At 51.7% G+C, this 27493-nt stretch overlaps 1 protein-coding gene across 2 annotated transcripts; it reads right to left on the bottom strand.

Annotated features, from left to right (window-relative positions):
- Nucleotides 1-1095: 1095 nt before the first annotated feature.
- Nucleotides 1096-23295, bottom strand: SLC45A1 (solute carrier family 45 member 1). Of its 2 annotated transcripts, none has more exons than XM_086344310.1 (9): nt 23077-23295; nt 17728-18148; nt 16939-17031; nt 16192-16416; nt 11081-11823; nt 7559-7712; nt 5668-5844; nt 3628-3833; nt 1096-1489 (listed from the first exon to the last, which is right to left on the bottom strand). In XM_086344310.1, exons 1-9 carry the CDS (start codon nt 23257-23259, stop codon nt 1220-1222), a joined length of 2472 nt encoding a protein of 823 aa, XP_086200436.1. In that variant the 5' UTR covers nt 23260-23295; the 3' UTR covers nt 1096-1219. The 2 variants fall into 2 exon arrangements, with proteins under 2 accessions (XP_086200436.1, XP_086200437.1); XM_086344311.1 differs by having other exon boundaries at nt 16980-17031; nt 23077-23209.
- Between the last annotated feature and the right edge of the window lie 4198 nt (nt 23296-27493).

Here is a 27493-nt window from a genome sequence, read left to right as displayed (position 1 = left end):
AGGTATAACGGTGACCGGCCACGTTCCTCCCCACTTGGTGTGCACAGCACAGGGAGAAGCGTCTTCCCGGGTGCACTAGGAAGGGGCCCAGCCAGTTAGTGGTGTCCACTGATGGAAGGATGGTGAGAAGCCCCACGGCGAAGGACCTCGACACCTGCAAGAAGTTGGTCCATCCAGGTCCATGAGCAGGCACTGGTGGGCACTGGTGGGCACTGGTGGGCACTGGTGGGTGAGGCAAGTCTGAGGGCAGGATGGGTGTTCAGTGAGGGCATCAGCTCCTGGAGGTTCCCACCTTATCGAGCACACCAACCCCATTCTCTCCAGCATAGCTCGCTCCCGACTCTGTCACCCCCTCCTCCTACTCTGCTCATGTTCTCCCAGCACTTAGAGTCATCCTCAGGCCTAGACAGGGTATTATCTGTCTCTCCTCCTCACATCAGCTCCATGGCAGCAGGGACCTCACAGCAGACCTCCAGGACCTACCACTGCCCACTCCCAGGACACTCAGTGGGTGTCTGTAGGGTGCATGTGTGGATGGATGGTGAATGGATGGGTGGATAGATGGATGATGGATGGATAGATGAGTGAAGGGATGGATGAGTGGATGGATGATGGATAGATGGATGGATGAGTAGGTGGATGGATGGATGGCTGGATGGAAGGATGAGTGGATGGATGGATGAATGAATAAATTAGAGAATGAATGGATATGAGATCGTCTGACCCCAAAGCATCCTCTACTCTAATTCTGTTCTGGGAAGCAATGCACAGTTAGGCGAGGCTCTCTCCGCCCCACCCTGTAGACACTTGGGCCCAGATCCTTTTTTATTGTGGGCAGTTGTCCTGTGCACCTTAGGGTGTTTCTAGCATTCCAGGGCATCAGCACCCCCCAAGTTGTGACAACCCCAAATATCTCCAGATGTTGCCCCAAAGTCTTTGGGGCAGGGGTAGGAGTGAGAGGGGGGTTCAGGGTTGCCTCTGGTTATACGTGTATACATAAATGACTCTTACAGTCCCCTGCTAAGTCCCTATGACGAGTGGCCCAGTGCCCAGGTGACCTATTGCCCCTCAGAAGAGCCACACTAGAAACCATAGTCTCTGCTGTGGCCATTTATTGTCTTATCACATATTTACATCCCAACAGGAGACCTGTCCCGCCTCCATCCACCAGGGCCCCTTGGGTTTCCGCAGCCTGCCTGCTCCAGACTGGGGCACAAGCTCAGACATTCAGCAGGAGGGGCCGGTGCTCCTCAGTGGTGGAGGCATCACTGGGAGGGATTTCATAGACGACAAACAGCGAGGAGTACAGGCAGCCCAGGAAGGACACGAGGCTGGAGAAGTACATCACCCCGTTGGCGCTGCCCACAGCCGAGGTCAGGGGACCCAGCACCAGAGACACCAGGATCTGGGCCAGGAAGTACTGGCAGCTCAGCAGGGAGATGTCGACGCCCATTCCCCGCCGGGTGCCGTCCGCGCTGGACCCTGCGAACTGACCAGAGATGTATGTCATCCAGACCAGGCCCCCTGAGGCCCGTGACCTGGCACCCCATGCCCGACAGCTTCCTGTTTCCAGGCCCCCGGTGCAGAGGGAGTCTGGCCAAGACTTTAATATTTGTGAACAGAGATGACAACAAGAAGAGGAATCCACGACCAGCAGGTACAGCCGGGCACACAGGCTCTTCCCTGTCTCTCTCCTCTCAAGGCCGACCAGGCCACGCCCCCTCTACCCTAGCTCATCCCCTTTCTGAACCTTTGTTGCTACAATGCCTGGCACACTCAGAGACCCCCTCAGGGTCTACAGCGCCTGCTCCTCTGGCCCGTGGCCTCCACCTTGGACTTCAGGCTCCCTGCGGCCTCACCCAGCACCACACTGGGGGATGGAGGACACAGGGACTCTGAGCAGAGCCACCAAGTGGTGGCAGGAGTGACCCTACCCCCAGCTCGGGCCACCCACATCACGCAGACCATTGCTGGGTGCCACCTGGGAGCCAGCCTGGCCTGGTCCCACGACCAGATGTGGTCACCTCTGGGATGCTGCCTACCCCTCCCAGCCCCACCCAAGGCTCTGTCCCCACGGCCCAGCAAGGGGGTCTATGAATTGGCATCATGTGTGTCCTGGGGACATCATCTCGACCAGTGGGGCCATCCAGCCAGCTCCACCCTGACCCATCAAAAGCGGCCCGAGGCCCCACGTGCCCTCCCATGGGGCAGAGCCTCCCTCTACCAAGAACCGTGTATCTGGTGAAGGGGTTCTTGGGAGCTGACAAGCAGGACAGTGACACTCAGGCCACGTGCACGGGTCACAGGCCAAGGTCCCTGTGCTGCCCTGGGGGAGAGCCAGCCCTGGGGCCCAGGCCTGGGGGACGTGATGAGGTCCAGGGTTACAGGGGCTGCAGGAATGGCCAGTATCACAGTGGTCTTCAGTGCAGAGTTTTAAAATCTCAAAGTCACAGCCAAAGATCTCTGATGGGAATACTGCTTGATCACAAGAAGGAATGAGGCAGGGATTCACTCTGCACAGCATGGATGAACCTCAAAAACATGAGGCTGGGAGAAGCCAGACACAAAAGGCCACATGTGTGATTCCATGGACGTGACATGTCCAGAACAGGCCAATCCACAGAGACAGAAAGCAGATCAGTGACTATAGGGGGTTGGGGGAGGGAGGCCTGGAGGGGTGATACTTGGAGGCTTCTTTTGGCCAGAGGTGGGGGTCAGGGGGATGGGGGTGAAAGAAAGTGAAAGTCGCTCAGTCATGTCTGACTCTTTGTGACTCCATGGACTATACAGTCCATGGAATTCTCTAGGCCAGAATACTGGAGTGGGTTCCCTTCTCCAGGGGATCTTCCCAACCCAGGGTTCGAACCCAGGTCTCCTACATTGCAGGCAGATTCTTTACCAGCTGAGCCACAAGGGAAGCCCAAGAATCCTGGAGTGGGTAGCCTATCCCTTCTCCAGCAGATCTTCCCAACCCAGGAGAGCCAGGGTCTCCTGCATTGCAGGTGGATTCTTTACCAACTGAGCTATCAGAGAAGGGCAGGCTGTTTGTGACAAAAATGTTCTAGAATTGATGGCATGAGTATGCTAAAAACCACTGAATTGTATACTGGAAATGGGCGAATGGTATGGTTTTGTGCTGAATTCTTCCTCACTAAAGCTGGTAAAGGAAAATCCACCCTGAACAAAATATCAACTTTTACATAATGACGGGATCTTTTTCCTGGTTTTTCCTTTGGCCTCTGACACCACTAGGGCGTGGCTTGGTCCTGTCACTTATCCTCTTTCAGTTCCTGTCTCTCGCTCAGTGTGGACTTCTGGCATTGATTCTCATTTTTTAAAAAAAACTGTGTTCACATATTATTGACCTCGTTCACAAAGTGTCCGGTGCTCAAGGCCCAGTGCTCCCAGATGGCCCTGAAGCCTGGCAGAGGGGAACCCCAGGGGGTGGGCCTCTCCTTGCCCCTCCCTCGCCACCTCCTGAGTCCCTGTGTGGGCAGCTTCCCTCTGGGGTTTATGCTCTGCTGATGCATCCTGATAATCTTCCCCTTTGAATGCGGCCCTGGGACCCTGCTCAGGTGGAGACTCACCTGGACGCGGGGCGGAAGCCAGGAAAGCCAGGGCACTCACCTGCTTGCTCTGGTAGTAATCGCACAGCAGCGAGTAGGGCAGGGTGCACAGAGTGGAAAACAAGACCCCGTAGGTGACACAGAGGGACAGAACCACATAGAGGTTCCTGGAGAGTGTAGCGAGCCCGGTCCCCAGGCCGAAGGCCAGGTATGCGATAAAATACAGCGTCCGGACACTGAGGTGCTCCTCCAGCTTCTCCAGGATAGCTGTCAGGGGAGAGCAAGGTGAGCACAACCCAGCCGGGGCCCCGGGCACCCCCAGGCTGGCAGGTGAGCACCACCCCACCTGAACCCCGGCCACCCCCAGGCCAGCAGGCAGCTCACCCTCTACCAGAAGACCCACTCAGGGACCGGGGGGGGGGTGGGGTTAAGGGACCACTGATGGGGTGTCCAGATGGGTGGCAGGACCCGGGGGAGCCCCGTTCACATCAGCCCAGGCCAGGCCCCCAGGTGCTGCAGCAAGTGAAGGGTCTTTGGGTAGAAAAGCCAGAGGCTCCAGAGTTTAGGGTTTAGAGCCGAGCCCTGAATTCCTGCACAAATCCTACTGCCTCTGCCTCTTTCCTAATGTGACGACCCTGACAGCCCCACCCCAGTGGGCCAGCCTTGAAGGACCCTGAGAGGCCTGGGAGCTGAGACTCCACAGGACACCCCTTGCAATGCCTTAGGGCCACTTCCCCACGTCCAGGTGCCACCAAACACCCAAGCCCCCGGGGTCTGCCACTGAGAGCCAAGAAATTCTTTCTTAATATGGTCTATCGACCCCCAAAGGTCACGGTCCCAATGGTGGGGCTGGAACTCCTTACAGAGCCCACGGTTTACAGTTCTCAGGCGGAGTCCAGCCTGCAGCCTATTTCTGTACCGCCCAGAGCTAAGACGGTTTATATATCTTCAAATGTTTAAAACAAACCCGAAGAAGATCAATAATTTGTGACATGTAAAAATTATACAAAATTCAAATCCCTGTGAATATCAGAGAAGTTTAGCCAGAATTTAGACCCACGTGGTCATCACGCCTCGTCCGCCTCAAGGATGGCCCCGAGGGGCCCCACTGGAGCCTGAAAAGCCGGAAGGCTGGTTTCTCTGGCCTTTTGCTGAAAACATGGGCAAACCCCTGAGATGAAGTTTGGGGGCTGCACTCCCCCCTCAAACTGCCCTGCCATGCCCCCACTGGGATGGCCCTGGCACCCTCAGGAATCCAGCACAGCGTCCTAGGGCCGTGGGTCACCCAGGGTCAAACCTCAGGGTCATCGCGGACTCCCTGTCCCCACTGCCCACCTCCGTGTCACTCCACCCACCTCTCTAGTCTCCCCTGCACCTCCATCCCTTCTGGACTAGCTACCACATGAACGGACATGGCAAAGACTTGAGGGGTCCGGTGGGTGGCACACCCACCTCAGGTGACCTCATGGTTTCTCCCTGGGCCCCACTTGGCCCTTGCCTGCGGGCCTGAACGCTCTGGCCAGTTGCCCCCTCAGGTCTGGACACACACCCTCCCCACATGGCCCTGCCCCTGACTGACCCCCACGATGGGCCACTGAAAACGGAGGAAAAGACAGTGCTGTCTGCCCCCAAACTGGGCTGCTGTGCCTGCAGCTGTGAAGATACAAGCTTCCTTCACTGACTGTCCTCTCGTCACCCTCCTGGAAGACCACCACCCCTGCCGAGCCTGCCCACCTAGCCTGCCCCCCAACACCCACCAGCCTGCCCCTCTAGCCGAGCCTGCCCCCCTAGCCTGCCTCCTACACCCGCCATCCTGCCCCACCAGCCGAGCCTGCCCCCCTAGCCTGCCCCCAACACCTCCCAGCCTGCCCCCCCAGCCGAGCCTGCCCCCTTAGCCTGCCCTCAACACCCCCCAGCCTGCCCCCACAGCCGAACCTGCCCCCCCAGTCTGCCCCTAACACCCAGCCGAGCCTGCTTCCCCCATGAGCCTGCCCCCACAACCTGCCCCTAGCATCTCCCCAGCTGAGCTTGCCCCCCCACTCCCAGCCTCCCCCACTCCGGCCGAGCCTGCCCCCGACCCCCACCCCTGCCCCACAGGTACCTGAGTAGAAGGCAGCGCTGAAGGCATAAATGCACATCCCCCAGCAGCCCACCGTGACGCCGCTGTTGTACTTCTGATACGCTTCGGATGTGTGCGGGGCCTTGGGGTCCCCTTGAAACACCACTTCGCCCATGAAGTCCGTGTAGAAGAGCAGCATCCCCTCGAAGGAGAGCCACCCTGGGGGGGACACAGGTGGTGACCGCGGGGCAGGCGCTGGCTCGCTGCCCCCCCAGCAGGTGGTTCTGAGCCACCATCAGTGCAGCACGTGAGTTTTGTCGGTTCAAAGCTTAAAGAAGGAGGGACCTCCCTGCTGGTCCAGTGGCTAAGACTCTGAGCTCCCAATGCAGGGGGCCCGGGTTCCATCCCTGGTCAGGGAACTAGGTCCCACATGCCACAGCTAAAAAAGATCCTGTGTGCCACAAGTATAGGTCCTGTGCAGTCAAAGAAGTAAATAAACATTAAAAATTATTTAAAATATTTTAATGAAATTTTTTAATTGTGTAAAAATAAATATAAAAAATATTTTTTAAAATATGAAGGAATTACCTTTATCACCCAGAGATACCTCTGTTAAAATTCTGTAGGTTTCCTACCCTTCCTTTTTAAAAAATTATTTGGTTAGTTCCTTGACCAGGGTTTGAACTGAGGCCCCCTGCATTGGGAGTGTGGAGTCTTAACCACTGGACCACCCAGGAAATTTCCCCTACTTGTCTTTTTAAAGTAAACATATATCCTTATAACACATGCCCTGTCACGAGAAGGTTTTGCATTCTGTTCTTTCTCTGAATCCTATCGCTAGGAGGAAAGTTAACCCCCACCTTCTCTGGTTTTCCACTCCCTCCTCTGCTGGGAAGAAAGAAAATGCCAGCAGGGATCCAGTCACAGGCGGGGCAGGGGGTTGCCTGCTTACCTGGGAGAAGTACCTTAGGAAGGGCAAGTGTTGATGGAAACCTAACTTGCTCTGTTACCGAAAAAACCATAGGGGTGCTTCCTCTGGTTTCCATGTCCATTTCTCTCTCATAGGGGAAGGAGGTGGTGTTTACTGGGCCTCTGGAACCCCAATAATTATCATGCACGTGTCCTATGCCATTAAATACTTTTAAAGAGCCCCATCTTAATGGCAGCAAAGTATTTCACAATGTGGACTCTCCCTGATATACTCCCCCTTCCCCCATTGCTAGGTGTTTACCCTTTTTCCCATCTCCGTCTTTGGTTGTTGTAAATCATGCTGTGATCAATGCCTCGTACAGGTTTGATTCATGATCAAACCTCTGACTACATCCTTGCAACAAATACCAAATAGGATCCCGGGATAAAGACTATGGGCATTTTTTAAGATTCTTGTCTGTTGCCAAATTGCCTTCTAGAAAGTCATTCTGCTTTACATCCCACAATTGTTTGAGAGCTTAGGTTAAAATCAGAGGGTCAACAGCCCAACAGTGAAGAGACCCTGGAGGGAATGGCAGGCTAGCTGGGGCTTCTTGGTATTCATCTGAAAGCTGAGCCTGTGAACTTGAGACCAGCCCCAGACATGTGTGTGTCTGGGTGTGTCTACATCTCGTCTCTAAGTGTCAGGGTTCCAGACTGGCTTAAGACACAAATTCCTCCAGTGGGAAAGTGATAGCCCACTTAACTGTGAGTTGCCTGAGGAGCTTTTGGTCCTGAGGATCTGGGCTCCGTGGAGACCCAGAGGACCTGGTTAATCTGGGAATGCCTGGAGCAGGCACCTCCCTGCTCCATCCCTACCTCATCCTGCCCCTGGTGGTGTCTGGGGAAGCCCAGTGGGTTGGAGAGGCCTCCGGGCATTCCTAGCCCTGGGTCAGGACCTGTGCCCCACTGCAGGGCCACCCGAGGGGGGCACGACAGGCAGGAAGCTTTGCCACGAGCTCACCCAGGAAGTGGTTGACACAGAGGTGGCGCAGTGCCCTGGGCATGTTGCAGATGGTGAAGCAGAGGTGCCTCATGGACAGCGGCTGCCCCGATGGCTCGCTGGAGCCCGTCAGCTCACTCTCGTATTTCACACCATTCAGTAAAATATTTGCCACCTGTAAGAGAAGCCCCCCAAATCCCTCATCAGGGCACTACACCTCAGCCACCCCATGTGTGCATGTTAAGCCACTCAGTCATGTCCAACTCTTTGTGACCCCACGGACAGTAGCTCACCAGGCTTCCCTGTCTTTCACCATCTCCCAGAGCTTGCTTAAACTCATATCTGTTGAGTCGGTGATGCCATCCAACCATTTCATCCTCTGTTGACTCCTTCTCCTCCTGCCCTTGATCTTTCCCAGCATCAGAGTCTTTTCTAATGTGTCAGCTCTTCGCATCAGGTGGCCAAAGTATTGGAGTTCCATGCGTGTGTGTTAAGTCGCTTCAGTCGTGTCCAACTCCTTGTGACCCCATGGACTATAGCCCGCCAGGCTCCTCTATCCATGGGATTCTCCAGGCAAGAATACTGGAGTGGATTGCCATGCCCTCCTCCAGGGGATCTTCCCAACCCAGGGCTCGAACCCACGCCCCTTACATTCCTGCATTGGTGGGCAGGTTCTTTATCACTAGCACCACATTTTGCTTCAATGAGAAAGTGAATTAGGAACACAGACCCAGAGGCTGTGAGGGTTTGTCTTCCTGGACAGTGTGAACTGGGCACCAAACACCATCCCACTGTTCGCCGTCCACCCTGCTGAGGCCCGTGGTCCGAATGAGAGAAATGACCTTATATCATATGACTTTATGACATTTTAAGAGACATATAACGTTAGTCTCTTCAGAGTAGGGGCAGCTGAGCATGAAATCTCCCTTCGCTGTGCCTGCCTTTTGACCACAGAGGGTAAGCTTGCCCAACGTGAAATACATTTGAAAGAAAAGAAATACGGATTGGCTTAAATTCAGACATTATGAAGTCCCAACTCTTCCAGAAGAGAGGATGTAAAAGACTGATTTCAACATGACGGGTGGATGCCTGTCTACATGGGGGCTTAGGGGGGCCCAGGGAGCCCAGGTTGGGAGCTGGGTACCCAGACAGCCCCACATCACCAGCAGTGAAACAGGGACAAGTGGGTTCAGGGCAATGCTCCAGGGACAAATACACTCACGGCTCCGTTTGCAGCCTCTTCGCAGAAGGACAAGCCCCCCTTGGGGCTGGAGGTGAAGACACCAGCCAGGTGAGCTGTTGGCCCTGGGAGGTACACATCCCGAGCGAAGAAAAGGTACCTTACTGTGGGCCCACGCAGGAGCTTGTGCTGGGAGGGGGCGGGGGTGCACCTGGATGCTCCAGGTGGAAGAATGAAAAGGAAGGAAACAGCCCACAATGCCAGTTCTGAGGGCAGCCGCTGCGCCAACAGAGCTTGTCACCCATAACTGCTGGAGCAAGACTTCACCTGACACCCCGTCCCCACTGAGCCCAGATGTATTCACACTAAGCTCATGATTTTTACTTTCCTGCCAGAACTGATTTGAAGATGGAATGTTTTAAAAGGACGAAAAAGAGACTTTCCACTAGAACTTAAGAACTGTATCCAGAAGCCAGGTGGGGTTTGGGGCAACTGGATAGAATGGCCCGGTACTGCCAAAGGGCCTGATGAACTGCTATCAGGTCACCAAGAGTGAGCATGACACGCCCCTGACCTGAGCACTTAAGAGAAATCGCTTCCCTCTGCCAATGATGGGTTTCTTCCAGTGACTTTCAGTGCTTCAGACCCTTTCTGGATCAGAGCGGGCAGACACCGCCCACCGGGGCCCGGACACTTCTCAGCAGGACGGGCACCCACCTGCGCAGAGCGCTTCCTTGAGGTGGGATGGCATTAAGTTTAAGATACAATAAAGAAGGCCCAAGGATTGACTCTCGGTCATGCAAAGGAGGTGCGTCAAACTTCAGAATTTAACAGCATAGGTAATGTGAGAGGCTACCTCCCAGCATCTCTGGTGGGCCTCCTACAAGATCAGGTGTCTTCTCAAGCACAGGGTCAGGGGGCATGCCTGACTGAGATGAGGCTGGCACTTCCAGTCACATGGGCAATTGTGTTCAAGGGATGTGTGCAGGTCACTTGCTTCAGCACTGCCCTCCTGGGGGCCTGTGCAGGTTAATTTCTGCTCAGGAAACTCCATCCCCTGGGTTCCCTAAGGGCAGGGGGGGGGGCCCACAGGGCCCTCACATTTACTTTAAAAGGAGAGAATAACTCTCTCTTTTTAAGTCTTGATTGAATTTGTTACAATATTGCTTCTGTTTTAATTTTTGGTTTTCATTTTAGGATCCCACATGCCTCCTAGCTCACCCATCAGGGATTTAAACCCACAACACCTTCATTGAAAGGCGAAGTCTTAACCACTGGACCACCAGGGAAGTCCTAAGAATAATTCTCTTTAATGTATTATTCTTTACAGCATCAGACTTTACTTTCACCACCAGACACAGCCACAACTGACGTCCTTTCCTCTTTGGCCCAGCCGCTTCATTCTTTCTGTGCTATTCGCGGCTGCCCTCTGTTCTTCCCCAGTAGCATACGGGGCACCTTCCCACCTTAGGGGCTCATCTTCCGGTATTGCATCTTTTTGTCTTTTCATACTGCTCATGGGGTTCTCACAGCAAGAATACTGGAGTGGTTTGTCATTCCTTCCTCCAGCGGACCACGTTTTGTCAGAACTCTTCACTGTAACCTGTCTGTCTTGGGTGGCCCTGCATGGTATGACTCATAGCTTCATTGAGTTACAGAAGCCCCTTTGCTGTGGCAAGGCTGTAATCTTCTTCTTGGTCATGGACTCTGAAAATGGCTAAAATCCCACATATTGGCTGGTGGCCTTGCAGCCAAATCCCTCATACAACACAGACAGCCTTCCAGAAGTTTCTCCACTTTTCCGGAACATTCCGGCACCCTTTGGGATCCAGAGGGTTGACAGCCTCCCGGCTGGCCGGTTAAGGTTGCCCACCCAGGGAGGCCCCAGAAACAGCCACCAGGGTTTGCCTTTTGTTTCCGTCCTGTAGGAAGCCTGGGCACATTGCCATGGGCGCACATGGCCAAAGTGAGCTGGATGTGGTGGGGAAAAGACTAGAAATGACGGCAGCACGTATGATGCTGAACTCACGGAACCACCTCTGGGCAAACAAGGGTGTTTGAAAGAGCTGCCCCTTTGCTGTGGCCAGTTTCTTAGAGTGCTGCAGAGACCCTGAGTGTGCCTGGGCTCACATGGGCCCCAGAATCTCCGCACCGACTGAATGAAGAGCATGAGGTTACTGGGGCTGGGTGTGTCCTTGAGGCCCATCCATTAGACCCAAGTCTTTCCTGATTGGTTCACCCGGATGGGCCGCGAATTTCCTTCCAGGTCATCTATCTAACTGAAGAGGGGGGCCATGTGCATGGCATCCTCTGACCCCTGGCTCCTCCCCCCATCACGCCCCAGCCCCGACGTTTGCTTTTACCTGTTGACTGAAGGTCACGTTCCTTCTCCGGCTGGTGTCTGGGCCGCTTCCTCCGGCCGCATCCGGGATGGCCAAGGTCTGGGGTCTCTTCAGGATCCCGGCCGACCGTGGCTTGGAGGTGTCCAGGGAGCCCACCCTCAGCACGTCCCCGTCGGGGCCGGCAGCCAGGGTGACATCCCGCCGGTCCCCAAGGCCGCGGTCCTGGCGGTAGAAGCCGTCAGGGGCCCGGGGGAAGCTAACGCTGATGGCCTGCCTTGGGAGGCTGCCGGGGATGGCCAGGTAGCTGTCATGGCCGCCCGTGAAGCAGTCGATGAGGACACTGTCGATGTTGGACGTGGCAAAGGACGAGGCAAACTCGTTGATGCCCGTCAGGGAGCTGTCTCTGCTGATGAAGCTGCCGTACTTGGGCGTGAGGGGGCTAAGCGGGGAGATGGGGCTGGAGAAGCTGGCATAAAGGCTGGGGCCTGGGGGTGGGCAAGGGACGGTCTGGCCGGCACCCTCCTCACACAGGACAGGCGGGGATGGAGGCAGTGGGAGGCTGGGGCTCTTCATGGCTGGCTTCTTCTCGCCTGGGGGCCGCAGGGGTCTCTCGGGGATGCTGACCAGGGTCAGGACAGTGGTAATGCTCAGGATGACAGCTGTGAAGATGTAGATGACCCGCAGCTGCCCACCCAGGGCTCTCCCGAAGCTGGTTTTATCCCAGTGGATCCCCCCGACCACGTATCCAAACCCTCCTCCGAGACCTGGGGAGAAAATCAACGGTCAAGTTTCCTTATGGGTTAGGGAAGAAAGCCTCCAAGAAGGTGCTCCCTTCCTTACTCAACTTGAAAAATCCACTCCAAGGACCTGGATGGATTATCTGTCCCATCTACACTGCAAAGAAAAGAAGAAGAAAATGGCTGGGGGGCGGTCCTGGTTGCCTGCACTCAAGGGTCATCTGCCGGGGCATGATGACCACCTGCCCTCGTCTGTTCCCTCTGCACACAGCGTTTTAGGAAGATCAGAAGTGAGTGTTGACTCCGGGTCACCTCTCCCCCTGAGGTCCCACTCCTCCCCCAGCTCCAGGACCATGTAAACTTGGAGACCTGGTCCCAGCACAGACCACGGCACGTGTGCACACGGGAATTCCAGGGGCCACCCTGGTCTTGCTTATCTGATGACATCATCCTCAGGCATGCCCACCATTAAGAGTCGCCCCTAATGGGTCTCCTCTGCTGGCAGCGGTCCAGGCCCTGGAGCCTCTGGGGAACAGCAAGGCTGCAGGGATCTAGTCCTTTCCTCTGATCTCCCTCACCGATTCCACGGCCGTGGGGACCCAGCAAATGGTCAATGTTTCACGCAACACAACGTAAAAACGTGGTTGAAGTCACATTGCCCCCAGCCAGCAGCAATGGATATTCTCACCTTCACAAAGTGCTGTTTGCCCCAGCCCACCTCTGGGTTTCCAAAGATGTGCCCTTTGACTTTGAGTCCAGCTGTATTTTGACCAGGCTACTGGTTTACTCCTGGCGATGCACAGGAGCCTGCATCGGACCATCATGTGTCCTGGGCTACCCTCTGAGTGGGGAGACCCAGCCACATCAGGGGTCTGCCTTCTAGACAGAATCTCAGACATGAGTTTGAACAAGCTCCGGGAGTTGGTGATGGACAGGGAAGCCTGGCATGCTGCAGTCTATGGGGTCACAAAAATCCTGAGCAACTGAACTGACTGAGGTTTATCCACCTCTCTACAAATGACCCAATTTCATTCTCCCTTTATTATTCTTAACTTCCCACATTTATGGTCCTAACTAGCTTCCTCTCACCCCTTCTGAAGACATAGTTGCAGATTTGTGACCCTTAATCAAGGTCAGATTTGTGAGAACTTAATTTTTTAAAAAATAATCAAAGGGACACATCTGCACAGCTAAGGAACCACACACCAACTCAACAGCAAAGAAACAAACAGCCCGATTCAAACAGTGGGCAAAGGACTTGAATAGACATTCATAGACATGATCTGTGAATGGCCAATAAGCACATGAAAAGATGCTTAATATGACCGATCATTAGGGAAATGCAACTCAGAGCCACAATGAGATATTACTTCACATCCATCAGGATGGCCACTATTAAAACAACTTTTTAAAACCCAGAAAACAATAAGTTGGCAAGAAAGCGGAGAAATTAGAACCCTTGTGCAGTGTTGGTGGAGATGTAAAATGGTGCAGCTCTTGTGGAAAATAGTATGAAATTCCTCAAAAAATTAAACATAGAACTATTGTCTGACCCAGCAATTCCATGTCTGTGTCTAGGCCCCAAAAGAACTAAAAGCAGAATCTTGAAGAGATATTTATACATTCATGTTCATAGCAGCATTATTCACAACAGCTAAATTATTGAAGTAACCAGAGTCCATCAGAGGATGAATGGGTAAGCAAAGTGTGGTCTATGAATGCAACGAAACACTGTTCTGTCTTAAAAAGTAGGGAATTCTAACATACAGCACAACATGGGTGAACCTTAAGGACACTACACTCCGTGAAATAAGACCATCACCAAGACAAATTTGATTCCACTCACAGGAGTTACTTCAAGTAGTCAAATTCATAGACAGAGAAAGTAGAATGGTGGCTGCCAGCGGCTGGGGAGAGGGGAGATTGGAGAATTATTACATAATGGTCATGAGTTGGTTTTATAAGATGAGAACGTTATGGGGATGGATGGTGGTGATGATGACCCCACAGTGTGAGAGTATCACAGAACCACACACTTAAAAATGGCTAAAATGGTAGATTTTATGTTACTTGTATTCCAACATAACTTTTAAAAAGGAAAGAAAAAAAAATCAGACATGTAGAGATCTTCCTGTGCTTACAACAGGATTAAATCCTGATAAGTCCATCATAAGTTGAAAATATCATGGGCTGAAACAAAATGCACTTAATACATACTCATATATCAAATAGACAACCAGCAAGGATCTACTGTGCAGCACGGGGAACTATACTCCAATATATATAGTCACTAAGTCGAGTCCGTTTCTTTTGCGACTCCGTGGATGGTAGCCTGCCAGGCTCCCCTGTCCATTTTCCTGGAATTCTCCAGGAATGAATATTGGAGTGAGTTGCCATTCCCTTCTCCAGGGGATCTTCCTGACCCAGGGATCAAACCCAAGTCTTCTGCTTGGCAGGGGGTTCTTTACTGCTGAGCCACCTGGGCAGCCTATATGTATGTATCTCAGCCTCTTAGTTGTACATCTGAAAGTAACACAACATTGCAAATCAACTATACTTCAGATTTTTTAAAAAGGAGGAAAAAACGCACTGAATACACCTAACCTACTAAATACCATCACTTAGCCCCACCCACTGTAAACATGCTCAGATGATTTCCATTAACCTGCAGTTGGGCATCTAACACAAAGCTTATTTTATAATAAAGTGCTGACTATCTCACATAACTGATTGAAGACTGTCCTGAAAGCAAAAAACAGATCAGTTGTAAGTGTAGGGATGTCAAACCTTAGTGGTGGCTGCCGCTGCCCAGCATCATGGGAGAGGCGTGTGTGCATGCTAAGTCGCTTCAGTTGTGTAGACTCTTTCCTGCCAGGCTCCTCTGTCCATGGGGATTCTCCAGGCAAGAATACTGGAGTGGGCTGCCATGCCCTTCTCCAGGGGATCTTCCCGACCCAGGGATTGAACACCCACCTCTTATGTCTCCTGCATTAGCAGGCAGAACCTGGAAATCCCCATGAGAGAGGACTGGACTGCTTATCAGTAGCTTGGGAACAGAGCAAAATCTAAACGCTTTTGTCAAAGGCAAAAAGTCGTAAGTCAAGCCATCATAAGTTGGGGTAAAAAGGTTTATACACACACATGTATGCACATATATATATATGTATGTATGTAAGGTAAAAAATGAATTCCTTCTTCTGACCTTCCAAACCCTGCCTGCCTGGATCCATGCAGAAGCTCCCTGGGCCCACACACATACAGTAGTGTAAAGAGAGAGTGATAAACAACTGCATTTTCTAGAAAAAGCAACTGAGGCTTGCAGAGGTCAAGCAGTTACCCAAAGTCCCACCATGAACAGGAGGAAAAACACAAACCTGATTCAGGATTTCAGCCCCCAGAGCTCAGACTTTCTAACTGCTGGGCCACCCAGTCTCTTCATACAGGCTCCCCACGTGTGACAACTTGCCCTTGATTTTTAGAAATCTTTTCCATCACTATTTTATTTTTTTGGCTGTGCCACAAGGCTTTCAGCATCTTAGTTCCCTGACCAGGGATGTGAGTTCAAGGTTAATGCATCAGTGATATATACAAAATAAGGTGTCTTTAGACAGAAACACATAAAACAAGGTTATGTATTGATCCATTGACCAAAATGATGTGATTGGAGGTTTGCAGGAAACTAACCCTGTATGTCTCCATGGGGATTTGGGGTTGGCTAATTCAGGACTTACGGCACTTTTGTAGGACGTAACTACACGAACAACAAGAACCAACGCTATATAATAATATCTACACACAGCTATATACACACATATTCATACACACCTACATACATACTTGTATGCATATATATCAACAATATCGTCCATTAAAAATAACGAAATAATGCCACGCACAGCAACATGAATGGACCTGGAGACGACCATACTAAGAGAAAAACAAATACCATATGATCTCACTTATATGTGGAGTCTAAAAAAAATGATAACAAATGAACTTATTCACAAAACAGAAACAAACCTACAGACATAGAGAACAAATGTGTGGCTACCTAAGCAGGGAGGAGACGGGGGAGGGAGAGATCAGCATTTGGGGTTAACATGTACTCACTCCTATACATTAAACAGATGACGCTAAGGACCCACTGTATAGCACAGGGAACTACACGCATATCGTAATAACTATAAGGGAAAAGAATCTGCAAAGGAATGTATATTTTATCTATATCTATAGTATATATAACTGAGTCACTTTGCTGCACCCCTGAAAATAACACGACATTGTAAATCAACTATACAAGGAAATATAGATAAGATATATACATCTGATGTGTGTATTATTGATACCTGTGGTTTGAGAGATGCACTTTCAATCACTTCCCTGCTCCCCCCTTACCTGCCAGGAGGGCGTGGATGTTCAGGCCCCGGTCCTGGTCGGCTGGGCTGCACACGTCCATCATGTACGCGTGGCTAGGGTTGTCGGCTGAGTCCGCGCTGAAGTCCATCAGCACCACGCCGCACACGGTGAGAAGGATGCCCCACTTATGGTCGCTGGCCGTGTCGGCCAGTGCCGTCCCAATGTCCCTGCCGTTGAGCAACAGCGAGAGGCCCAGAAGCGCCCCTGGGGATGGAGAACAGAGTCACCCGGGGAATGCAGACCTGCCGGCCCCGGCAGCCACCACTTAAGGCTAGAATCTTGAGGGCCCCAAGAGTTCCTTCTTGATCAAACCTCAAACAGAGAGCTTAGATCAGGGTTTTTATTCCATCAAGCATAGCTGGAACGATAGAGAAGACTTTATTAACTCTCTCTTTTTTTTTTTTTGCTGAGCTGCGTGGCTTTTGGGATCCCAGTTCCCCGCTCAGGGATTGAACCCTGGCCACAGCGGTGAAAGCCTGGAACCCTAACCACTAGCCACCAGGGAACTCCTCTATTAACTTGTTTTAGAAACATGTTCAGAGAGACTTCCACAGTTAACCAGGGCCAGGTTACAGGGTGCTCCTGGCTCCCACACCAGTGACGTGAGCTGGATTATTGATTTTGGTCAATACTCTTTTAGATTTTCCCAAGAGAAAGCAGTTGGGGCCTTTTTTTTAAAAAATTCTTTCTTTCTTTCCATTTTATTTCGATGCCAAAACAACAGACCTATAGCCAGGACAAGAATGAAGGGGCGTCTCCTTCCAAACCTTGAGGTACATCGGTCACTCCAAGCACCCAACAGAGGCTGCAGTAGGAATCCTGAAACAGAGAAGGTCAGCGGTCAATGCTGGGGTCCCTCCCCAGAGTCCTGAAACACTTGCATTCACCCATCTCCAGGGCATCTAAAGAATCAGATGATGAAACTCCGAGCCAGCAACAAAACCCTAAGCGAGAAAACAAAAGATAGACTCTTGGAATCACTAAGCTTCTCCTTAAATTTTCTACTCAAGCCCCCATGAGGCATGGAGTTGCCATGACCTCCTTGGGAATCCGAGAAAGTGCAGGGTCTTCTAGATCCAAACTACCCCCCGCTGTATTGCTTGGGCCCTCCAGTGACAGCCTGGAGTCTACATGGTACCACATCCTCTATCTGATTCAGATAAAATTGCTTAAAAGATGGGGTCTGACCAGCCATACCTGGGTTTTCTAGCGGGTGTGCATGCTCAGTCGCTCAGTTGTGTTTGACTCTGAAATCCTATGGACTGTAGCCCACCAGGCTCCTCCGTCCATGGGATTCTCCAGGCAAGAATACTGGAGTGGGGTGTCATTCCCTTCTCCAGGGGATCTTCCCGACCCAGGGATGGAACCTGCGTCTCCTGCATTGGCAGGCGGATTCTTTACCTAGAGCCCCACACAACTGAGTGGGCTCAACTTTGGCTCCTCTCTTGTCCCCCAGTGAGGTTTCTGGAAGCTTCTAGGGAGGCTTCGGAGGCCGGCGTTCTGTGCAGGACTCACCGAGGATGGGGCTGATGAACCACACAAGGCTGTAGAGCTGGTCGGGCAGGCCCATCTGCAGCAACACGGGGGTCACGTAGGCCGTCTCCATGGCGTAGCTGAACTCAATGCCGAAGAGGACGGAGCCGTTGAACAGCAGCTCCCGGAAGGACCTCTGGGGGTGCAGGTCCCCGAAGTCCACCAGCTCGATTGGGCAGGGGGTGTTGGGGGGCGGGGGTGGTGAGGGCCGGATGCATTTCCTCCTCTTGGGGTGTCGTTTGAAATTGTTGGCCCGGTGGCTGATGTGCTGGGTCACGGACCCTGAGTAGCCGGTGACTGGGGGCCTCCAGAAGTCCTGGGGGGCCAAGGCGGGGAAGAGGGCCTCTCCCGGAGGGGCGCTGCTGGCCGGGGGGATCATCGTAGGGGGGGCCGGTGGGTGCTCCTGTGGGGAAAGCCCAGTCGGGGGCAGCCGTCACCTGCAGGGCCTCTACTATCAGAGCGAGTTTATCCGGGTGGCTCTGCCTTCATCCCCCGGGGCCCTGCTACTCTGTCCACGTGGGAACGGAGTTCACACGGGGGCCCCTGAGAGACAACACTGAGCCCCCAGAGTGGAGCCTTCAGTGTGGACGGCGCTCCTGGACTTGGCTTTCACATCAGGGCAGCCTACCTTCCCAAGGGGACAAGAGTTGGTCCTTCAGGTCCTTTAGCTTGTCCCCAAGCTACAACTCAAAGGGACAGTTCCCCAAACAGGCTCCACCAGGAGGGTCCGGCAAAGAACCAGGAGGAATGGGGGCCACCAACAGCCTGTGGCTGTTCTCAGGCCCCAAAGGACATGGGGCTCTTCTAGGACCTGTGGCTAATTTTGCCCTCCCCTGCAGGCCCCAGGGGAGCAGAGAAGGGTGACCAGGCACCCTGCGGGGGGAGGCAGGGAGAAGGACCTGTGGGCACCCTGAGTGATAGTACATGGTGAGGGGACAGCCCCTCCATCTCAGGATGGAGGGCCACAGTAGGTACCCTCCCTAAGACCCGGGTTTATGGTTCTAAACTATCCTAAACCAAGGATCTGAACCTAAGAGGAGCTGTCTGAGTTTAACTCAAGTCTTTTCCTTTTACACCAACTGGACAAATGAATTTTCAGTTGAGCCAGGAGAACTGAGATTTTTGCAGTGTTTGAAAATGTTCTCTTTAAAGAAATAAACAGAACTTCCTGAATCCTGCATGTCACAGACAACACACTGAATAGGGATACAGTTTACAAAAAAAGAAAATGAGCAACAAGAAGAATTTGGGAGGGTGAGAAATAGATTTTCCTCCATCCTTAAGCTATTTTTTTTGAGGAATTGTGTAACGCCCTCAGCCTCAGCAGAGAATTAGCAGGCTTGCGGACCTTACAGACTTTCCCACCCACTCTGTCCCCTACCCCCACCCCCCGGGGTTTGCAATCTGCACCCCTGGGCATCCAACAGTTTCCACTGCTTAGAAATTAATCTAGATTGTAAATATTACAGGAATAGATTCTAGCTGGTTGACCTGTGTGTTTTAGCCAACGTCAATTTTACTAAGAACAGGGAGAGGAAAGCTGCTAAGATCAGAGGGAAAGAGACAGATAAAAACACAAGAGGGGGACATCCTGGATTGGGGTTGACCTCTCTGACGTAGCCCACTCCATCTGCCTCACAAAAAAGCAATGCCTGTTTCATTTAAAACACACACACACACACACACACACACACACAAAACAACTTTTTGGCCTCAAGGCATGTGGGATCTTAGTTCCCTGACCAGGGACTGAACCCGTGCCCCTGCAGTGGAAGGGTAGAACCTTAACCACTGAACCACCAGGGAAGTGCCCTTAAGTTTGCCTTGGAATCCTTCCTGAGAAGTAGGCCCCAAACCTGAGATATCATTCCCAACATTGATAGGTTTCCTAACAAGAACTCTTGTTATTTACCAAAATAAACAGTAGAGGCTTTCTTTCAAAATAGTTTTTAAGTTTTAGAAATGAGGCCCTTATTTCTGACTTTAACTTACCATATGCCCTCTGTCAAACTCTTGCTAGTCAATAACTTCTTTATGAATCACTCTGAAATCTCTTGTCATGTCAGATTTGCACCCCAAACTCCTCCCAACCTATCCTGCCCACTTGGGGATTGTCTTCCTTCTCTTCAGAAGACACCATGATAGAAATGTTTTGTTCTATAGATGTCCCAGCAGGATTCAGAACATCATATTAATCCAACAAACAATCCATCCACCAATCCATCCATCCACTTATCCATCCTCTCTTCCATCCATCCATTCATTCATCCTCCCTTTCTTCCTTCCATCCATCCATCCATCCATCCATTTATCCATCCTCTCTTTCATCCATTCATCTATCCAGCAATCCAATCATCCATCCAATCCATCCTTTGATCTACTTGCCCACCTACCTTCCTATCTTACCATTTGGCTGAGTACTGAATACCAACACAGTGAATTTATAAAGATAAAAGAAAGATATAGTTCTTGCCCTCAAGTTAGATAAAAGAGTGGAGGAAACACATTCTAAGCAGTGGGTTTCATCCATGAAAAGGAGCTCTGTGCACCAGCTGGGCACAGTGGTGGTCTGATGGTGAAACCCATCAAGCAGGGATTAGCTGATCAGCAAGATCTGGTAGGAGGTGGATTTCACACCAAGGTGACAGGGAATGACATAACCAGTCTGCTCTCATTTCTAGAAAAGGCTTATCTCATGACCTTAAGAAAAATCCCACGCTCTTTTCTACAGTAAGAGCAGAGGTACCTAAGAACTATGTAGACAAGTAATACTGCATTAAAAACATAATGCATTTAGGAAGATTAAGTCAAGATTAAAAAAAAAAATTTTAACCAAGCATCTTGTTTATGTTCCTTACAGGTGTCACTCAGGCCCTTGTAAATAGTAAATACTCCAGAAAAATTGGTTGGTCTTGCCTTAAAGAAAACCAGGTGGTTGTTAGCTATCCCTGGAGCTTCATTCATTAAGATGACAGAAATATGGTACTGATGAGCCTGTTTGTAGGGCAGCACTGGAGACAGAGAACAGACTTACGGACAAGGGCAGTGTGGGAGGAAGGAGAGGGTGGCAGAGGACCTGCTGGAACACTGAAGACTGTCTCCTTAGAAGTCAGAGGAAGACCTTAGCCCAGGTGTGTTAAAGACTTCACCTGACTCCGGCTGTCTGGTCACAGCCTCACACCTGCCTCGCTGGCTAACTCCTCTGCCTCTCCTCCTGCCCCTGCAGGCACATGACACCTCTCTTGGCTGTTGGTATTTTACCCCCATAAAGTGAACTTCAGTGAAAATATATTAGAAATCCTTTCATTTTAGAATGAAAGACCATGAGCCCAGTTTGGAAGAATTTTAGCCTTACATGCATAGGGTAGAAGTATTTTTTTGAAAAGGGGAAACTTTGTGACCCTCTTAAAATGGACAGAGGAGCCTGATGGGTTACAGTCCATGGAGTCACAAACAGTTGGACCTGACTGAGCACACATGCTTAAAATGGGCTACCTAAATACCCCATGTCTCTACCTGTGATGTGACAGTTTCACCATCACCTGCCCACCACCTCCAGCTTTAAAACACAGCCTGCAGTCTGTCCTCGCAAAAGGGAGACCCCCCTCCCCCACCCTACTCTCCTCCTCCCTCATCTAAGTCAGAATTAAACCTGAACTTGAAAAAAGTCTTCATTATGGATTCATTTTCAAGTTTCAGGTTTACCACTTTTATTTTAAAATACATATATTAAAAGTTGCCTGTGAAAGCTTATTCTAAAGTAAAGTGAAGTGGCTCAGTCGTGTCCGACTCTTTGCAACCCCACAGACTGTAGCCTCCCAGGCTTCTCCATCCGTGGGATTTTCCAGGCAAGAGTACTGGAGAAGCTTGCCATTTCCTTCTCCAGGGCATCTTCCTGACCCAGGGATTGAACCCAGGTCTCTAGCATTGTAGGCAGATGCTTTACCCTCTGAGCCACCAGGGAAGCCCAAGCTTATTCTAAGGACTGTTGAAAACTCATTTAAAAAAATTTCATTTTTTAATGTTATTAAAAAATGAAAGTAAAATGTAAACTAGAAAATGGAATTTTAATACACTAACAAATATTCATCAGACATCTTGATCATACTATATTACCATTACTCAGACCCCCCAGATCTGCACATATTCTTGGACCCCCACAGGTTGTATGCTGGGTCCACTGTCCTTCTAGAATACAGAGGATGTTTCAAAGAATAAATCTGTCAAGTTGATTAGGTAGCAACTGATTAACAAAGATAAACAATGTCCAGGTAATTTGAATGCTTAAAATTACCCCACTCCTTCTACTATTTTTCCAAGTTAATATTTCAAGGAAGTCTTCCCAGATCGGTGAAGGACTTTGTGGACTTCAGTGAAGTCGCTCAGTCATGTCTGATTCTTTGCGATCCTATGGACTGTAGCCCGCCAGGCTCCTCCATCCATGGGATTTTCCAGGCAAGGATACTGTAGTGGATTGCCATTTCCTTCTCCAGGGGATCCTCCTGACTCAGGGATTGAACCTGGTTCTCCCACATTGCAGGCAGATTCTTTACTGTCTCAGCCACCATCTGAGAAAGGTGGACTTCAGGGGATGTATTTAGTGAGCTGGTTACTGAATCCTAGCCCACTTCTCATTTTTGATCGGTGGCAATCTGGCAGCCCATTGATCCCCAAAGCCCTGGTGAGGCACACACTGAACTTGAGTTTAATCAGCACCGGGTCCTATTTCCCTACAAAAGCTGAGAAAACACAAACATTATGGAAACCCCAGCAATAATTTATGAAGTTATTTCTTGTCTAGGGCAGGATGAACAGATTGCCATCACCCTCTCATTTCAACCTCAGCATGTTGCCCTTGACAAGAAAGCAGAAATCCTTGGTGTTCATCATAAACTTAACCCTGGGGTGCTGAGAAAGGTTACACCAGGGCCCCAGCCATTCAGAGCTTTCAGTCGCTGGTGGGAGGTGGACCAGAAGCTGATGACACCTGCCCAGGTGACCTGGGAACAGGCCTCAGGCACCAATAAGCGCCGCGTAAGCCTGGGGGCAAATCCCAGTGTTTGATCTCTTTCCTTGCAACTGTGAAATAAATCTCACCCAACTGCTACCCACCCTTCTCAGGGCAGGAGAGCTCTGCACTCAGGGGGCGAGATGGGGGTGGGGGTGAGGGGCTCCACCGACAGTTGATTTAATTAGACAAGAGGAACAAAGGTCTCCGTGCCAACCTCCAGCCCCAATCCTGGCACACTGATTACCCTGGGGCCTAAGCCGCGGCGCTCCCAGCACAGAGCCGGGAAACTGTGCGGAGGGCACAGGAGGAAATGGAGGTACCTGTGGTTCCAGCCAGGAGGCATCCCTTTCCGAGGAGGACGGGCTCCTGCCTGCCACGCGCTGAGCTTGGGTCCCGGCCCGGCCGCCCCCGGCCCGCCGCTGCTGCTGCAGCATCACCCCGCGGGGCGGGGCCGTGACGTCACGGCTGCATCCTCGCCGCCGAGGCCGGTACCCGCAGAGCATCCTTAAAGCGGCACCGCCCGGCCAGCCGGCCGCCGCGGAGGCGCTGGACCTCGCGCAGGGCCCCTCAGCTCAGCCAGCTGCGCATCCTCCCAAGTTTAAAGGCCGGCAGGGTCTGCAATGAAGGCGCCAGAAACAGGTTTGCTATGACTTCTGAGCTGAAGCATTCTAGCCTTGGTAGGTGTCTTCCTCCATGAATAAAAATATTAAAATCTTATTTTACGGCAGTGTTGGTTTAAAGATGAGTATATTAATACTACATATTAAAACATTTCCCCTGCCCTAAGAATTCTTTCCCCTCCCTCTCCTTCTGATTTTAAAAGAGATGAACCCATTTTTGAGGAGCCCTCGAAGCCCTGTGCGCTCTGCACCCTGCCCACTGTACACATGGGATAAGTTGATCCTGCCCAGAAGTATTATACTGCATTCACTTATTCCTTTAACACGTCTCAGGTGCTACTCTGTGCCGGCTCTACCCCAGGGACTGCAGATAAGACAGTGAACAAACCGGCCAAATTTTCTGACCCTGTAGCATGACACTGTCGTGAGAGATATATTAAACAAGACAAAGGGCAGAAGATAGTCATCCCCGGAGAAGGGGCTTAGGGAGAGTGGCAGTGGGCTGTGGTGGTGGGGCACTGCGGTTTATTTATTTATTTTGGCTGCACTGGGTCTTCCCTGCTGCGCGTGGGCTTTCTCTAGTTGCAGAGAGTGGAGGCTACTCTTGGTTGTGCTGCACAGGCTTCTTATTGTGGTGACTTCTTTTGTTGCAGAGCACAGGCTCTAGGCTCATGGGCTTCAGTATCTGTGATTCATGGGCTCTAGTGCCTGGGCTCATTAGTTGCCATGCAGGGGCTTCGTTGATCCTTGGCATGTGGAATCTTCCCAGACTAGGGATCAAACCCATGTTCCGTGGGTGGTACTATCCACTGCACCACCAGGGAAGTCCTGCGGTTTAAATGGGGTTGTTGAGGAGTCCCCACTCAGATGGTGACATTTGAAGAAGACTCTGATGAGGTGAGGGGTTAGCTGTGCTGGTGTCTGGGGGAAGGCCATGCCAGGCGAGCAAATGCAAAGGCACTGGGGTAGGAACTGGACTGAATCAATGACAAAGCGAATACATATTCAGCCTGCGGTGAAATCACAACACAGAAAGAGCTATTGGGGGCAGACATGTGGCTCTAGGGAAGCTTATAAGAGGGGGACGTGACCTCAATGGGAGGGCTGGCTGTCCTTGAGGGAGTGACACTGGACAGGTCTGTTACCCCTGGGTGGCGGGGTCAGTGTGTGCAGAGCTCTTGCGACAGGAGGGCCCAGGGTGAGCTGGCGAGCCTGGGATGCAGCAGTGAGTAGGGATGAGCAGGAGAGGCAGCTTGGGTTCAGCCCACGGACCTTGTGGTCTGCTGTCATTTTTCAAGAATAAGAAAAAGCTCAGGTCCTATGCAGCAGGCTTCCCAGGCGGCACTAGTGGTAAAGAACCCGTTTGCCAATGCAGGAGACGCAAGAGACACAGGTTCGATCCCTGGGGCGGGAAAATCCACTGGAGGAGGGCATGGCAACCCACTCCAGTTTTCTTCCCTGGAGAGTCCCATGGACAGAGGAGCCTGGTGGGCTACAGTCTGTGGGATCGAAAAGAGTCAGACTCGACTGAAGCGACTCAACCTGCATGCATGTGCATCAGAGTGGGTGACATAAATCATGTCCACATTTGGCAAAGATCCTGAGCTCAGAGTGGAAAGTGGATTGCATCAGGGCCCAGGTGGGGGCACCAAGAAGGAGCTTACAGAGCTGTCCAGGTGGGAGAGGCTGAGGGTGACGGTGGAGGGACAGAGGTGGTGGCTGCCTAGGCACTTGCAGGTAAAACCAAGAGGACTCGGTGGCAGGTTGAGGCGGGCAGGGTATGGGGAGGAGGGAAGGAGGGTCAAGAAGTTTCCAGCTCCAGCACCTGTGCGAAGGAGGGGAGTCTGCTCACAGGCGAGTCACAGGTCACCTTTGAGGCGGGAAGAGTTCCAGAGCCTTTGAGGCACCGAGGCCACTAGAGATGTGGGTCTGGGGATCAGTCAGTCTTTTGAGAATCACTTGCACATGGAAGCTGAACCATGGACAGTGACATCACCAGGGAAGGGTGTAGCACAGAGCAAAGAAGACTCACTGGTCCCTGGCCAGGAAAAGGGCAATGAGAGGACAGAGTCCATCTTATCATATCTCCAAACAGGAGTAACAGTTGGAAAAAAATACTGATGTGTTTTTTTATTTTGCATTTACACACAAATGACCTGCTATTTTGTTAGCTCAGTGCTCACAGCTGTCACTTATAAACCTCAACAGCCCAATAGCTTATTGGGATGCTTATTTTTGGCTCCTGTGAAGTCCAAGATTTCCCTGGTGACTCAGATGGTAAAGAGTTCGCCTGCAGTGCAGGAGACCAGGGTTTGATTCCTAGGTGGGGAGGATCCCCCTGGAGGAGAGAATGGTAATCTACTCCAGTATTCTTGCCTGGAGAATCCGTGGACAGAGGAGACTGTCCATGGAGTCGCATAGAGTTGGACATGACTGAGCAACTGGTGAAGTCCAAGGTGGTGTTTCTTATGGACAGGGGACTTCCACGTGGTCATTCAGAGATGCTGGCTCTTGCAAGAGGCCCCCATCCCATTCACTCCATTGGCCAGGACTCAGTGACTAAAGGGAGGCTGGGATCCCATGGCCCCTGCCCAGGACCTGGAGGAACTGTGTGTGTGTGTGTGTGTGTGTGTGTGTGTGTGTGTGTGTGTGTCGGGGGTGGGGGGCGCTGACATCCGCTGCTTCTTTAGCTTTTACCATCTTGGAGAAGGGGAAAGGAGTTGGGGACAGTTGGGGATGCTAAGAAAACAAAAGCTACTATCTCGTTTTTGATATTGAAAGGAAGGTCCTGCAGCCAGAAAAAAGAATTGAAATCTGGGCACTGTCAAAAAAGAAAGGACTTTAAAATTCCATTGACTTTTTTTTTTAACTTTACAAGGTTAGAAGCTTCCTTTCTTAACCCTCCAAGGCCAGAACAGAGCTCGGTGTTACTCCCTCTTTGTGGACGAGGTTCTCCATCTCATCACTGGATCTAGACAGGAGCCCTAAGTGGGAGGAAGGAGACAGGGCAGGGAGAAAACACGAGCGAAGCCCACCCCCTGTCCCTGGGCACAGGGGGAGGAAGGGAGAGGCAGGAGACTGGGAGACGGTCAAGCTGATGGGGACCCATGAGGAGGGGACCCATGAAGACCCCTGGGGTAAAGGCTCAGCCTACCCCTCACCTTGGGAGCTGTTTATAAGCTCTGGCTGAGTCGCCTGGCTGGAGAGATGAGCAGGGCGGGTTGAGTTGCTCTACTCCAGGCTGAAAGCTGCAATGGCCCTTTGGGAGGGATGACCTGAAGGGGGTGGAAGGGCAGTCAGGATGGGAGGTAGGTGGAGGCTGGCAGAGAGATGCAGACAGGGCCCCATGGCTCAGATGGTAAAGAATCCACCTGCAATGCGGGAGACCTGGGCTCAATATCCCCTGGAGACAGGAAAGGCTACCCACTCCAGTGTTCTTGCCTGGAGAATCCCATGGACAGAGGAGCCTGGTGGGCTACAGTCTATGGGGTTGCAAAAGGGTCGGACCTGACTTCGTGACTAACTTCACAGCAGAACCCTGGAAATCAGGGGTCTACCAAATCCCATTGGCCCCTGCAGTGCACACTGGTGAACCAGACCTCCAGCCAGGAGGTCACACAAGCCCCACCTTGCCCCCAGATTCCCCTAGAGAGAAACAGGAGGACAGAGCCATTGTCCTAAAGAGCCTGGTGCGTGGGTACATGCTCAGTCGTGTCTGAGTCTTTGAGACCCCACGCACTGTAGCCCACCAGTAAGAACTACCTGGGAAGCCTGCCAAGAGACTGAGTCAGACCCAAAAGGACCGTTCAAAGAATCCCATTGAACTCGTTTGTATCAGGTTTGATCAAAGTAAGTGAGTCCCTGTCACACCCTCCAAGCCCCACCGCTGGTGATGATTCATGAGAAAGCTCAGTTCAGCCACAAATAAATAACTGGATGCCAGTCCTTTGCACCCTGAAAATGGTGGGAACAGCTCAGCTCATGGGCTGGGGCTTCAGCTCTAAGACAGGGAAGAAGGGGGAGGGTGGGAGACGACCTCAGGTGGGTCCCTACGGCGTGCTCACCTGCCTGCCATCCCAAGCCGTCCACCAGGTGGTGGGAGAGCCCCACCTTCCAG

Source organism: Bos grunniens, chromosome 16 (genome assembly GCF_055505025.1).
Source record: "Bos grunniens cultivar Pamir isolate PY7600 chromosome 16, Bosgru_T2T1.0, whole genome shotgun sequence".
NCBI classification, from domain to species: Eukaryota; Metazoa; Chordata; class Mammalia; order Artiodactyla; family Bovidae; genus Bos; species Bos grunniens.
This window is presented reverse-complemented; position numbering and strand designations above follow the sequence as displayed.

Bases quoted from the DNA above. Each gene is read 5' to 3' on its own strand.
- SLC45A1 (XM_086344310.1), bottom strand. From the start codon at position 23,259: ATGCTCTGCGGGTACCGGCCTCGGCGGCGAGGATGCAGCCGTGACGTC. The intron at 17,032-17,727 runs GTGAGTCCTGCA...TCTCTGTTTCAG, and splicing joins GTTCATCAGCCCCATCCTCG to GATTCCTACTGCAGCCTCTG. The intron at 7,713-11,080 runs GTAAAAGCAAAC...CTTCTCTTACAG, and splicing joins ACGTGACCTTCAGTCAACAG to GTGGCAAATATTTTACTGAA.